We start from the raw sequence: 16,055 nt of genomic DNA on the forward strand, positions 1-16,055 counted from the left end.
TGTGTGTGTGTGTGTGTGTGTGTGTGTGTGTGTGTGTGTGTGTGTGTGTGTGTGTGTGTGTGTGTGTGTGTGTGTGTGTGTGTTTTTGTGTGTGCTTAGGGACTCACCAGTGAGGTTGGTGCGTGCGCTGTAGGATCCCAGGTACCGCCCATCTGTGTTAGGTGTGTAACACTCAAACAGACCCTGGTCGTTGGCCTGCACTTTGGTGATGTGGAGCATAGCTGAGTCACCGCTCAGCCTCTCCACAGTGATCTCTTTACTGTTGACCCTCTGGGCATACACGGCGTAGGCATAGTTTGGCTGAGCCGTGCTTACGATGCGGATCTCCCTGTCTGCTACTGATGGCAGGTACATGGACCACTCAAAGTCCTGCTCCATTCCCTCTTTGTAGCCCGTCACGTTGCACAAGATGGTCACGTAAGAGCCCTCGGTCCGTACCAGCGGTCCACTTTGCACCGTTACAACTCTCTGAGCCACGGCAACACCAGCTGCAGATGGAGGTGATGTGAGAGGAGGGAAAAAAGAAGAGAGAGAACAATGGTTACAAAACTGTAGTTTAAATATTTAACATTTGCCGACTTTATGCACCTTACATCTCCCAGGAAACACAGAAACAGCGTGACGGGTGCAGCTGAGCATTCTGGAGAGCACTCACTGAGGTGGAGGTGTGCACAGATACACAATCACATGAATGCACACGTTTTTTGAACACAAGTAGCCTTTAAATATTCACAGCAGCTCTTAAACAGCTGTCATCCAATCACAATCAATGCTATTACACGCACTCACACGTTAACCCTTCACCTCACGGACAACACTGCTGCTACATTACACTCGAGGTGAGAGGCGGCCATCTGGGAGCGAGAAGAGAGGTCAGTGTGAGCGGCAGAAACGCAAGTCAGCACGGCATGTTGAGTGTGTCTAGCTTCACCAAGGACATGCATTTTTTGAAGTAGATAGTAATTACGGTTTTGTCTGATGCATGGATAATTATGAATAATAACACTGTGACCGATATAGGTATCCGTGTAAATGTCTTAACAAAAATGCCAACAGTGAATTATATAATTTCCATTACATTCATTGGTCTATCCAGCAGCGAGCACAATTCTATAAAAGATCGTAATAAAAAATGTCATCAATTAAATCTAGACATTCTTTTTTTAACCAAGAACGATCGCCAAGTGCAGTTCAATTATATAAATGAATGCTGCTTTGTCAGATGTCAAAACTGCTACCCAAAAAAAATGTACACGCTTATTATTAAAATACCTCACTTTCCAAATACCTTCATTTGCTCCCTGGAAGCATTTGTTACTCTTAGGATTATGAGGATGGGGATTTATGAGGATCTCTTTTTAACAACAGGGATTTATTTGTATTATTTGCATTTCGCCAATAAAAAACTAAGAGCATAAGAATCTAGGATAACAAAAGGATAACATTCAACATTTTGTTTTTGCAGATGTTATGCTTAAGAGGAATACAAATTAAATATCTGGTTGTCCTCACATGTTCTCATCTACAAAGCATTAAGTTATTGGAGTGAAACATGAGACAAGTAGTGAGGGTTGTATGAAACTAAGAGCTAACTCAAAAGGCAAACCCCTGGTGATGATTACTCTGCTTTATGATGCTTTGTAGCCTATATTTAGGTTGACAGCATATGTGAATCTTGCTTCTACCCCTTGTATTAACACACACCAAACACCCACACACTATTCTCCATTCAGAGAACAACTACAAACATCTCTCTCATTGGGGCCAGAGACAACAGAGCACTTACACATACCCCCCCCAAAACCAGACAGAGCGACAAGCGCGGCGTTTCCTGTCTGCAGAGGCAACTGGGGATTGCAGCTGTGTTTTTGTGTGTGTGCATGAGTTTGTGTGTGTGTTTGAGAGAAAGTCTGTGTGATTCTGTGTCTGAGGGCAAAATAGTTGGCATTAATAATTCACCGGAACAGCTTTTTAACTTCAACAGCCTCTCTCCTTTAATAAGTTACATTCTCTTACACAAACCCCCCCTTTATTCACTTTTTTCACTATGCGTCCACATAAGCCTATATGTGTGAGTCTATGCATAATCAGACATAACTGAGTGTCTGTGGATCATGCCTTTTATTTCCTTCCTGTATTTAAAGTCCTTGGTGTATATCTTGCTTTTTTTAGACACATTCCGCTCTTACGCCGATAAAATTCACAGTACCATCCCAAAGTGAAACTCATTAAAGTAATCATTCTCTATGGCTTGATTTCTCCTAATAGACCCCCACAGGATTAACCAGGATACAAAAAATTGTAAATTTAAAAAATGCTGCAATGTCAACATTTAGATACAACGTTGATTTTAAGAGAAAATGTAAAAAGGCTTCATTTGAGTTACAGCAGAGATATTGTGATAATGTTTTAGTGTAATGTTTCTCTAAACTGCGACGGAATTTGCATATAAAAAATTAATAGGAACTCGAAATGAAGTTTGAAATGATAGACAAAGATAAGAATGATCTGAATTAGTATTGAATAATTATGTACTTGTTAAATCCATTTCCTAGTTTCATTAAATTATACAAAACATATCCTGATGCCTTTTACACAACTATTTTAGACATTTGTATTGTTTAAATCAATTTGTTTAGTTTTTTTACCTGCAAAACCTATGGTCTAAGAGATTTATAAGTCAGTTAACATAGGAAATCCTTCTACAGGGGGCAAGGAACAAAATTATCTGGACTTAAAAACTGAAATTGACAAAGTCTGTGGCAAAGTGTGCTGACGAAATCTGTATTCTGACTCAGACTTTCTTCACTGTGATGTCAGTGTGCTAATCTGGCGGCGCCCGGTCTACCCACATCCAGCTCGGAGCTGTACCGCTGCATCAGTGCTTCTCAGGTTGCAGCTACTCATATGGAATTGCTGGAAAAAATATTACTCATACAATCTCAAAAATACCATACTCATACTGTGTTGGTGCATTAAAAGCTTTCCTCCCCATGTCTGTGTGCTGTCATCCTCCTGAAACAAGCTGCCTCCTCGCTTCTGATTACTCTCACTGCCTTCCTGCATGTTTCACCGATCATCAATCCTCTCTGTATATTCCTGTCTCTTCTCTTTGCCTCACAGTTCTCTGCATCTTTTCAGGCAGGATTTAAGCAGCTCTGTGAAACTTCAAAGTGCCCATCGCTCTGCAGGCTGTTTAGAAAGGCTGACAATGACATACCAAACCCTGCAGACCTTCAACTGATCGCTCTATTCCACCAACCCTTCCAAAATAATCCTGTGCCCGCAACTTCCCCCACTTCTTCACCTCTGGCTGCGCTGCCTCAATCGTAGAGTGCCCATATTTGCTCAACAAGGCCTTGGATTTTCTATTATTAACCCTCATCTCCATCTCTGCATACCACGGATGTCTTTCTAGCCCACTCCTCCTCACGCGCCCCCCCCCCCCCCTACTCTGGCTTACCTCTTAGGTGTCTCATCTCATGCTGCCAGTCCCTTCCCACACAGCTCATTGACTGGACACAGGAGACGTCCAATGTCACATAATGGTGAATGACTACGGAACAACTCTATAACTGACCTTGCTGTTTGTCTGCTGGAGCATCCGGAGCTATGGGAGTAGATGACTCCAAACACACACGCTCATACAGACACACACACAAAAAGCTGGAAAGAGGATTATGCTACGTGGAAGGGGGGTTAAATGCTAATCCAATCATTTGTGGCCAGTGTCTTATTCTCCGTGGAAACAGCAGGAAGGCCACTAGTCTTCAGGACTACTAGTCACAACATCACTCTCCTGTGAGACATAATAATTACACACCAAGAAAGGTGTGTAATAAAACCACTTCTGGGTTTAAGTATAGGAAGACCTTCACAGCAGTGTGGAAATGTGTTAATGTGAATAGTGAGGCTGTCAATCATCTCTTCTCACTTTGCTCTGATTTCTAATTACACACACATACTGTACATGTCCAGGCAAGTACAGAAGACACCAAGGATTTCCTACCAGCGAAGAGCACCTTCATAAGGTTTTAAGTCCTCAAATATCAGTACTAAAAGTAAGTATTTGCATTCTGATATTGGTAAAAACAGGATAAGAAGAAAATGTGATCCTTTAGATTACTCCTGCTGGTTTGTGTCTGCAGCTCGTTCACAAACACAATCGCACTGAATGAAAGAAAAGCATTACCTAGACGTATTTTACATGCATATTGACTAGTCATTAAAAGAGAATAAAAGCATTGATTTATGTTTGGCAAATTATTTGGTAGAATCAACATTTACAGAAGTGGCCAATTACTGATCTCATCTCCTCAGAAATCATGGCACTGCTCTGCCTTGTGCTAAAACACACGTCTCCTTTAAAAAGCTATAAAGAATTGTTTTGCAATCATCTTCTCACTGCAAGTGCTTTGGTGTGCATAAAACAACTGTCACTACTTAAGTGAAAATAGTTTGGATTATTTCGCATTAATGTAGCCTATGTGATTTATTCTGGGTTGTTCTCACTGGTTTGAACCGGGCACACTTTTTGAAAAAGGCAACGCCATGCATCTTCCAATCAAGATTTTGGTTGGTGTGATGTCAAATGGTTGGCAGGTCAACCATTTGGAAACCACATTTTTAGGGGCTTAAAAATAAAACATAATGTTTAAAAGCAAGTCCTCTCCCTCAAACCTTTATACAAAAACTTTTTAGGGGAAGGTTTAAGAGCGGGTCAGCTGAAGCAACTCCAGCAAGTGAAATATGAATTAATTATGAACATGCTTGCTAGACATTAAAAAAAAAAATGGACTCAGTCAATGTCCTATCTCCCCAAAGGAAGTTCAGGCCCATCCCACAGATCAGACATCTTGTGAAGATTTCTATTCTGCGAGGTGGTGATGAGCAAAGGAAAGGATTGCATGGTGAGAAGAGAGGAAAGAGAGGAACAAGAAGGAAGCTTAAGAGAAAACGACAGCTGGCGCCAGGGGGCTACACTACTAAAATGCACAGAACTAAGTGAATATAGAAGCCACTGACTTATATGATGTACATACATGTTGGACTGAGAAAGCTAAATGCTGGAGGAAGATGAAATACAAAAGAGTATTTCCCTCTCCGCACATCTAGGCCCTGGTTAACCATTCTCCAAAATCACTCTTTTTTTTTCTCCCTCTAGGCCCCCAAAAGCATTTGACCCTGTTAACATCATTACCAGAGAAAGCACGAGTATGAGGGAGACGGGGAGATTCCAAGATGAAGGAAAACTGGAGGGAGAAAGATGAAACCGGGTGCAATAGGAATGTTGCCTGAAATCGTGCAAAAAATAAACCTGTATTGTGCTACATTATATTGGACCTTGCTAGATTATAATTGCCTTTTCTTTCATTTCAAATGTAACAGAGAATGTGTGCTGATGCTGTGAATAAACACACTTTATCCTTGAGCAATAAACAGAATATTTGGCAACTCACTCATTGTACATCTTAAACCATGTAATGGAGTGATGAGAATTCCTACTCTTTCTTCTCACCATTTTTTATTTATGCTTGGAACTTTGAGAAATGGGCTCTGGCCAAAAATTACAATTCAGGCCTCATTCTCTCTTTTCTTTTTCCCCTCCTTTTCCTTCCCGCGGGGATAATCATCGTCTGCGTCAGAATGTAGAAATCAGTGTAGCAGGGGCGGTCATTAACAAACTCTGACCCTTTAGCCGGCTTCAAATACTTCAACAACTTCCATATTCACTGTCGAGTTATTAAGTGAGCTGTTTTAAAGACAAATGATTGAGTGTGCTTTTTTTTTTTTTTTTTGGTGCTGAAGAAAAAGCTAAATGATTTCACTGTTCAAGGCAGGGGAAAATATGTTAGCTGCTGGAAGCCTGTCAGCGGGGAAACAGGTGTGATGCTCTGTGTTTGAGGGTCTGACATGGAGCAACACAGCGAGAACGAGAGTGTTCTAACTTCCATTAGAGAGCCAGACAGACAGGCCGGCAGCCAGGCCGAGCTAACAGCTGACAAACATTTACAACAACTGCCCATTACATCCGCACAGCTCTAAGAACAAGAGAGTGCAGGAGCGTTCAGAGAGTGGGAAGATGAAGTAGATATACTGTCACTATTTTATATTTTTATAGCTCAAGTACAGAGAGCCAGGTGATGTTACGGGTATATGCAGGGCTTACCAGATAAGAACCGTTCCATGGAGGGAAAAATCGCTACGAGAGTTTTTATAAGCCAGCAGTATGAGAGAGGACTACTCATCATACATTTCATAGCTTTAGAAAGCAGCCAGAGGGCAAAGAGAGAATAAAAAACAGAACTACTCATGTATGGTACAGGAATGTGCTACACATTTATGCTCTGTCTCAGAGAAAACCTCTCAACTGGATTGCAAAGAGTTTACATGCAAATGCTTTATGTTGCATAGTTCTGTTCTCTCCCTCTTTTTCGGGAACTGGGACAGAGGTGTTTTTACATAGTTCGCTAGTTTGGGAAATCCACTTATTCTCTTTCTTGCCGAGAGTTAGAAGAGAAGACTTATCCCACTGTGTGTGTGTGTGTGTGTGTGTGTGTGCTTATTTGCTGGACTTTTTCTTGGCTTCGAGCAGTAACTTTCTGATGTCTCTGCTGTGCTGTTTGCCTGGCAACCTTACAGTGACAAATGAGATGAGAAAACATGAGAAATGGACGTTTTTTGCTTTCAGTCCTGTGCCATTTAATATGTCTATCAACTTGTCATTTTGGTGATTCATATCAATGTCTACAGCTCTTAACAGCGATTCCTGCTCTTTCACACCTGGGTCATGCTGTCTTTTGCTCGACTATGCTAACTAGTCTTAATTTATTGGCCCCCTGGGCTACAACAGTCATGACCCCACCTGCGCTTTTGCTCATAACAGCTGGTGAAACCAGGATAAAAGCAATAGGGGGTTTTAATGCTAAATCCTACATCTGTTTTAATGTGTTAACGTACACCGCAGGTGTCTGTGGCCACCACATTTGAAATGTAAGTAAGAGGGATGATGCTTGTCTAGCAGAAATGGGATTTTTCATTGTGGGCTGATTCATATTTTCTCCTATCCGTTTTCTATGCCGGTAGTGCATGTCGATAGTGTCAACAACAAGGAGCAGATAATGATCCATTCTTTCTGTTGAACAGCTGCCTCTTCATCCTCCCTCCTACACCCTCAGCGGCTTTGCCTTCCTGTTTGACCACGCAGGAAAACAGCTCTCAAGTTTTATTGTTTAATCTCTGATGATTTCAAACACATAATCAGCATAACCTTTTAAATAACCTTTTCAAGCAATTTCAATGAAATAACTCATCAGTGACGCGCAACTACATACTTCATCCATTAAATATACTGTTTATTAAAATGCTATATCTCTGTCTCACAACGTGTAGGTGAGGGAACATTAACATGATTACCTTTAAACGTTATTAGAGAATGATTACATGACTACTTTGCATCAGTGCGGCAAGAGTCAACAGCAGAGGCAACAGCCTGAGCGGAGAATAACTAAATAACCCCTACATAACGACAGCGACATATGAATAAAATGAAAGCGTAAAAAATGTGTTTACTTGAAGACACTTCTTACCAACGCTATTATTAATAAATAATTCAAAACACAGAAGCAGCTAGCAAGACTATGATAAACCGCAGCGATTTAGCAAAGTCTCTCTTGCTTTTATTTTGCATCTGTCCAAAAAAAACACAGTATTACATATTGTTTTTTAGATCAACTCATGTTTGCACTTACAGTCATAAGGCTGAGCAATAGCAGGTCGGAAACAGACACACAAACACAAATAAACTATTAGTTATACTAAAAATAAGGCTTGCTATACTATACAGTATGATGTCTCTCAACACAGCAGTAACAAAGTGAGCAATCAATCAACAGCTCCTCAAAAAGAAAAAAGTACAACATGTAGGAGGTAATCACACTTTCCATCATCGAATCATCAACGTCAATAGATCCCTGAATATAATGAGTGAATTGAAGGCATTGACAACTTCTCAAACCTGCGTTCCATATCATCTCATTAAAAGGAAGAATATATTATTTATCATTTTTAACTATGTATTTTGCATACTTTATTTTTAAAGCTACAATTCAGTGGGTCATTAGAAGCTTGCTAAACATTTAGGGTGACAGATGGTTACAATTAGTAGATGTGATGCTTATAAGATGTGGCAGGACCGTCTGTGTGAGACACAGAGAAGCGTTGAGGTTAGTAGTTAGAAGTGCCAATCATTCTTTCATAAAGCAAAACACCATTATCCCACCTACTGTTTCCTTCAGTTTATAACAGTGTGGGAGACAATGGAGTCAAGACAGGGGACAGAGGCAAGTTGTCAATGTGGTTCATTCATATTATCACACACACACACACACACACACACACACACACAGACAGACACGCACACACACGCACACACATCTCTTTGAGTGGCTCAATCTACTCCCTTTGCCAACTCCATTAACTGTATGGACACCTGCTACCCCATTAACCTCATCTGCCCAGCCCATCCCAAACCTGGCCCTCACACACACACACACACACACACCCACCCACCCATATCCCCCACCCTGTCTGCATGACAAAGCGTTTGTGTTTCAAATCTCCCGACACAAAAAATGAAAGTTCCCTCACATATCCTTTCAACTGTTACAGCACAGTCTGATTGTTTGTGTTAATTGTTATAAAAAGAACGTGAGTGCATAAAAGCTGCATCTATTTTATATCCAGTGGTTACTTTTTGTATGACTGGCAGCTTTCATCAGTTCCCACGTTTGCACATTAAGCTGCAGATTGGAAAGGAAACTAATTAACTATTAATTAGTCTTCTTCAAACAGACTTTTTCTGCCATTGTCACTCATTGTGCCTCTCAGGCAGTAAAAAACATGCGCTTGTAAATTCATGCATTTATGCATAAGCAATCAAGCACAAACACACGTATGCATCTCTTTGGTCTTAGGTGTTAAGTAGAAAAGAAGCACATTACCAGAACAAAATGACAAAGTAAGTGAAGTGCTCTTAATGAGATTTATTATGTACTTTCTTTTTCTTTTCTTTTTTAAGTGGGGGGACATGCATTTAGAAATTAAATAAAATGTATTTATGTGCACTGACACATTTGCACGTGCACATCAAGCTGAGCGCGTGCCACTGAATATGGATCAGCGTTGTGGGAGCGGTCACCATAGTTACACTGTGTTTCTCAGCAGCATAGGATCTCTTCTGGTGGAGGCTAGGGGTCTGTGGCTTCACCGCAGGATAGCAGCTCAGAGCGCTGAGGGTGCTCATGTGCGTGTGTGTGTGTGAGAGTGTGTGCGTGAGTGTGTTTGGAGGAGTAAAGTGGAATTCTCTCGCCGGCCAGTCATCATCACTCTCTGCACAGAACAGCAGAGGGGGGGAGGAGCAGACTAAATCCCAAGGGGAATGGGGGTGGGTTTGTCTTTTAACTGGGCAAAGAAGGTGCTCGTAAACAGCCCAAGGTAGATGTGGCTGCTAAACAGAGATTCTTCATCCGACACTGTAATGACGATGAAAATATCTGGTTTGGATCACGCTTTAGGCCGTTTCTAATTAAAGCTCTTTGAAGAGGAGGTGGGATGGGCATAGCATTGTTTAGAAGATAGTGGGGGAGGGGGGTCAGGGACTATTCAGGGAGGAGGTAGCCGGAGCACTGTTTGAGTGAGAGGCATAGTTACATGCAAATCAGCCCAAGAGAACACAAACGGGTTACAAACTGAATGGCTAAAGGGTTGTTGTTTGGTTGTTATCACAAAACATGAGATACGATCTCAGGCGTGACCAAGTGTGAAGAAACAGCCACTATATCCCAGGTAGTTGTGATGTGGGACAGTCCAGCAGTAAACCAGAAGTGCTGCTGCAGAGTCCAAATCAGACGCTGCCTCTGCTCCAACTTTCCTGATTCATTGTGGCAGGCAGGAAGTCTCCCCCGAGAAGTTTGTAGCACTTTACAGTCACTCTAACCCAACCCTAACCCATGTGGATCGGAGAGAGATCTGGGTCACGGGGGAGGATCATCATTAAAAAACCAAGACACCGCATGAGAAGACTAGCGGTGATTATTCAAAACTAACTTTCTGAGATTCTGATTTATTGCTCTGCTAGCAATAAAGTCATTACAATCTTAAAGTGTCCTTGATCTCTTATGAAAGCTCCATTGGAGGAAAGGTTACTTTATTTTTTAAACTAACTTTTCACATTTACGAGCCCAGAAAAAGGAGGAAACCTGATAACAGCAAGTGGGTTGGAGTAAAACTGCAGTGGTAGTTGGGTGTGAATTTCTGTAGCAGACTGTGAAGTCTGAACGACAAGGCAATTACTTGTCCTGTGAATAGTAGACACTAGTTACAAGTATTTGACTTTACTTTGGGGGCACCTGATGCTACAAAGTCCACAAGTGCAAGCGCATACTCATCATTCAGTTGTATTGATCCATTGGACATGTCAGTCCTTACACTGGCCTGCGTTTTTATTACCCATCCTCTAAACAAATATTTACTGAAACCTACCACAGTTGGTGGATGATAGCCACGCTGACAGTCTTGTTTCTGATTCTCTATCCTTTTTTTTCTGTCAGTTGAGTCAACAATGTTGTGATATGAAAAAACAATAGCACAAAAGGCATCTTGTCATGAGTATACACAAGTACGTGGTTATAGAAGTGCTTCTGATGCAAACAAGCTTGCATGCAACTACAAAAATGTAGCACTAACAGCACTGCAATCAGACAGCTGCATAAACCTGTGTTTTCCCTGACAGAGAGAAGTAGGTGCTCTGTTTCAGGATGTAACAACAGACTAAAATAATGAGTGACAAAACTTGGGACAATCGCACGCCAAACTTTTCTGTAGGATATATATATATATATATAAATAGCACTCCATCAGCTATACAAACAGATAGGCAGTGAGTTATGGCACTTTTCATCACTGTCTAGACCGCACTTGCTGTTATGTCAGCTGAGAGATACAACACATGGAAAGCATTCCTAATGTAGCAACAGCTGAGTGAAGATGCAGAGCAAGAAGACGCATTAGCTCGACCACACAAGCTAAAATCCCTGTCATTTCTGGGTGGGAGCCTCCAGCTGTCATTCCTATTTTGGACAGTGGAGAGGCTGGGGTGTGGCAATGCAAACTTTGAATCCCAGCAAAGTTTAAAATCCCTGTGAGATGACCTCAGCTTTCCCATGACCATATAAAGATAATATGTTATCCTGTTCAGCTTTAAGTAGATAGTTACTTGTATCTATATGCAAACAAGGAAGCTTCCTTTAACATGGTAACCAAAGACTAGACAGAAATAAGTGAGGTTCATTTCATTGGCTCTTCCATGTCCCAGTTTTCTTTCGCTGTTGATTATAGACTTCACAATACTAAATGCACACATTTCCATGAGAAACTCGGAAAAATAAAATGGGTCTCTCTAACCACTTTCAAGTGTGTGAATTGTCACAGCACTACATGGACAATCAAATTCATACTTGAGTGGCTATAAGTGCTACCCTTTTTTCTACAGCACAAACGTTTGGAAAGATGAATCCACCATAGTTACGCCTATAAAGGACATGAATTCTTACCTTCAAGTTGTTTGATTGGGAATTATAGAGGGACAGATGTTTTGAAGTTTGATGGTGTTACTTCAGCTTCTTAAAACTTTCCACTCAATAGCACTGTAATGAGCCAGGATAACAGGCTATTGTTTCAGCGCCTCTTCTGACTTGAAACAACTGAGCAAAAATATCTTCAATCATGTCACTATAAGATAAGGGTGACTGAAAGCATAGGGAGACAGACATATAATGAAGGAGCATGAGGGAGAAATAAGGTGCTTTCAAAAGTGATTAAAACATTAGTCTTCATCTATTTCTGTATGGAGTCTTGAACTGTGTATAACATCAAACTGTGCAAGCTAGCAGTGTATTCTTTTTATTCCAATACATTTATATTATTATTATTGTGTGGAAACGCAGATTGATTTGAAAAGTCTGCTGTGATGATCACAATAATAAATAACACAAAAATGAATGCTGGCAAGATGCATGTTTAAAACCTGCCGAAATATTTTCATACGCTACAAAAAATAATGAAAAGTAATGCATGGAAGAAAAAAGTATTTGTCTTTTACGGTTACAGAGGGGTTTGATTTTAAGCTGAATTATGACATGAAGATGAAACTGTCAGCATGATTCTGTGTATATTGGTTAATGGTTATATATTAGATGTGCTCACTGCTTTGAATACAAAGGACACACCCCAGTTTTGCCACCCTGCATGAATTATTTATAACATCTTTCCTATACTCACAACCAACCATCTGACAAAGGTTTCGCAAATGCATTCATAACGAGTTCAGATATGTGGGAACAGGGTGAAAACAGCACCTGGTTTACTTAGTAGGCAGATAAAATCGAGATGTATATAAAACATGACATCATGACAAATACGAAAATAACTGAGGGTGGCAGAATGTGCATCTTGTTAGCCATAAGCTTTAAAATCTTCTCTGTACAAATCTGCTCTGAGACCAGCTTATAAACCGGACCAGTGGCAGCTCATCTGAACCTAGGCACCTGGAGGCTACTCTCCTGTCAGCCCAGTAAATGGAAACCACTGAGGCATTTCACAGTTAAACCAGCCATCCTTGCACATATTACATTTCAATTTAGTTATATAAACTGGGACGTCTTGGGTACTTTAGATTGGCACCCCGTTTCAAACTCACTATTACAAAAACAGTAGCAATCCCCCCAAAAAGCACCACACAAGCATATTTTTCACTCTGCGGGGGGTGGGGGTGGCTATAAACATTCCTTCCTTCAGGCAACTCTTTTATATTCTTTATATCATATACCCCGGTGCCACAAATAAGCATGCACGCGCACCCACTAACACCTGGTTGCAAAGTCAGCAGCAGATATAACCCCAATATAGGATTTGCCTGCCAAAAAACAAAGCACCTCTGGGTTTAACAATGACTGATACAGCAGTCATCAACCCTTATTTTATTCTTCCTTCTGAACAAATGCATGTGCCAGCCGATTCATGAGGCAGAATCTGACAAATGAAAGACCCAAGCACATGTCATTGACACAGCTGCTTGTACGTAAACACTAAGAGTGGGATAAACAATTGATATGCATTATTGGATTATGTGTCCTTCCATAAGACACTTTAAATCTGTAAATGCTATCTAGTCAGATCAGCCTTTTGCCATTGTGATTGAATGGTTTTGGTGTGTTGATGGCAAATGGACATTCTGCTGTATGCGTAACATCCATAACATGGTCCCCGAGCACAACGTGATGTCTTCAGAAGTCTTGTTCTGTCTGAGCAACAGTCCAGCCCCAAGCAAAGTCAGTGAACTACCATGAGAGACTTGATTTGGGAAGCCACAGAGCCAGAAAATGTTGTCATCTTGCCTTCCATAACGACTTCATTATCAAAGAAATTGCCAATATATTTTCTGTCAATCCACTAATTTGTCGGCTCTGGAGGATTCCTTTGCAGCATATCACATAAAGGAGAATTGCCAACTAGCCTAATGTATCACCAATAATGCTATGTCATAACAGCATTAGAAAGTATCCTGAGTCCTCTTGTGGTTTGTGCCAGTGATCCACACATAAATCCACTCTTTTCTAACACATGAAATGTCCTTCACCACCTCAAACTGCATCCCGTTTAACCACATGACTCATGGTTATTATGTAATATGAAAACCCTCAGTTTTCCAGCCTACACGGAGATTAGGTCTGAATTGTTAGTGTGTGCACTCTTATCTACTGTACATGGAACAATGCACCTCACGTTTTATTCGGGAAAACACATTTGTAGCCCCCGGTCCCAGTGAGAGTGAATGATGTGGGGAAAGGGGACGTGAGGCAAGACGCAGACTGGTAATCCTCTTGGCCAAGTGGGGGCCTCCAGTGGGCTGACTTCCACTCCCACTCACGCCCCCCTTCTCTGTCCCCCGTCAGCACTGACAGGCCTCCCCATCCAGGAACAGAAAGGCCATCTGGTGTTTGTTTGGGACAGTTCACAGGCAGGATGTACTGTGCTTATGAGTGTGTCAGCAATCATGCCTGTATGAGTGTTTATGTGTGTGTAATAGGCTGTGGGCAACATGCTTGAACTCGCATTTGTCTGTGAAAGCCAATAAATTGCAGGTGAGTTACAAATGTGTGAGAACAGAACACACAGTGGATTTACCCCGAGGGATTACTGAACAATAACTAGTACTGAGTGTCTTCACACCCACTGGATGACTTCATAGCCTGGGGTATTGGTTATGTGTGACCCAGGAGTGTCTATGATGCGAGTACATCATCAGTATTGGAGGTGTGTGAATACACTTTATGCGTGGATGACTGCTATTTCACTACAGGCAATAGCAGGTTGTCAACAAGAACAGATCATGAACACAGGAGGTCAGACTGTATAAGGTTAATCTGTGTGACTGGAAGTCCAAATATCACATTAACCTAGTTCAACACACACACACAGCTGTTCACAGGCATCTGCCATTATTGCAGTGATTATCGATGTAGCCTACTTCCACCTGACTCACGATGATGACTAGTAGGTTAGTTGATCCCCCCAACTGAATAGAACAGTAGCCTACATGTGTCATACAGGTGTGCCTCTTTTATCTAGCAGAGAGTGGAAATTCACAGTAGAGATGAAGACTGAAAGCTTCTTTAGATTACTTACCAAGCAGCGCACAGGCAAAAAGGAGCGCACCGGTTGCCATTGTTTGTTGCCCCGCAGATCCACTTGTAATATTCCCTTCAGATGAGGAAGGGGGTGTCTGGTCGGGTTTGACAATGTGGTTAACCGCTGGTCCTGAATCGTAAATAAGATCTACGAATCCCGGATGACAAACACGGCTGGGGCTTGTCCTGAGAGTCACATCCACATCCAGTTAGTCCGTCGGGTTGTCAGCGTCCGACTCACCTCTCCGGTGTCCTCCTGATTTAAAGGGAAAAAAAACCTAGGGTGAAGCTTCCCCCTCACCTATCTTCCTTTTTATCACTGACGACTTGTGCGTATGGCAGGCGCCTGGGCGACCCAACCCACTCCCGGTTTACTACGCATCCGAGACTGCGGAGGCGATTCACACGCGCAGCCCCCTCGGAAATAAAAGACGAAAGTCCAGCGTGAGTGACTTGTGCGTATTTGCACAACCTGACTAGACAAGAGGCTAAAACGTGTACAGGGGATCTGAGAGAGTGCTGCCGGTGTGGAGGCAAGCTGGAATAAGTCCTTGCTATGATTTCCCTCCCCTTCGTTGATGGGAGAGCAAATTTCAGTCCTATCAGGCTCTGGCTTTCTCCACGGCAAATCCCGGAGACTATAATCAATCTCCCACTATCGCTCCGCAGAAAGCCCAATGGGCGGGCGCTCTAGATGAATCAGACAAGGCTTTGTGCTCTGACACAATACATGAGATTAATCAATGCGCACTCTAAACCCTAACACTGGGTTCTTAATTGTACTACCAATACACCTGAGCCAGTGTGTCCTAATTCAAAGCACGAAAATGCGCAAAAAAATTGCAAGATGTCTTAACAGCCATAAAAAAGCTGCTTTCCTCGTGAGTTCCAACACTAATTATAATCTGTCTGACAAATGCTGTGATCTGGTCCCAGGCAGAAACAGTCCACTGTGTTTTCTTCTTCCAAGGTTATTTCCCTGCTTCCGGCTTGGCAAATCATTTTTGTTTGCCTGGGCAGTTTGAAAACTTAGCAGCGTGCTGTCTGTCCCCACCCCCTTTCAAAGACCACGCCCCGGCCGTGTGGGACACCGTCCGCTGTGGGAGAGAGGCATAGGGGAGAAGCCACATTTGCATTTCTGAATTTAAATTCTAGGCCAGGTCGTTGGTGGTTTGAATAGGTTAAGCGAAGTGGATTGTAATTTAGCCTCTAAAGATACCAATTTTCTCATCGTTTTATTCTGCCGGGTAAAGTTTAACCAGCGTTTGACTTGATGGCACAATGGCGCTATTCTCCACATAAAAATGG

The 16,055-nt window shown here is 41.9% G+C and overlaps 1 protein-coding gene across 1 annotated transcript in view; it reads right to left on the reverse strand.

The window, feature by feature from the left end:
* LOC117544453 (immunoglobulin superfamily member 3-like) overlaps positions 1-15,772 on the reverse strand; it is a 63,708-nt gene extending 47,936 nt beyond the window's left edge. Inside the window, exons 1-2 of the mRNA XM_034213477.1 lie at positions 14,746-15,772; positions 108-488 (exon numbers count right to left, since the gene is read on the reverse strand). Of these exons, the coding sequence (XP_034069368.1) occupies positions 108-488; positions 14,746-14,785 (421 nt within the window). The 5' untranslated portion in view covers positions 14,786-15,772. The remainder of the gene's footprint in view (positions 1-107; positions 489-14,745) is intronic.
* Positions 15,773-16,055: the final 283 nt, after the last annotated feature.

Source organism: Gymnodraco acuticeps, unplaced genomic scaffold (genome assembly GCF_902827175.1).
Source record: "Gymnodraco acuticeps unplaced genomic scaffold, fGymAcu1.1, whole genome shotgun sequence".
Taxonomy (NCBI): Eukaryota; Metazoa; Chordata; class Actinopteri; order Perciformes; family Bathydraconidae; genus Gymnodraco; species Gymnodraco acuticeps.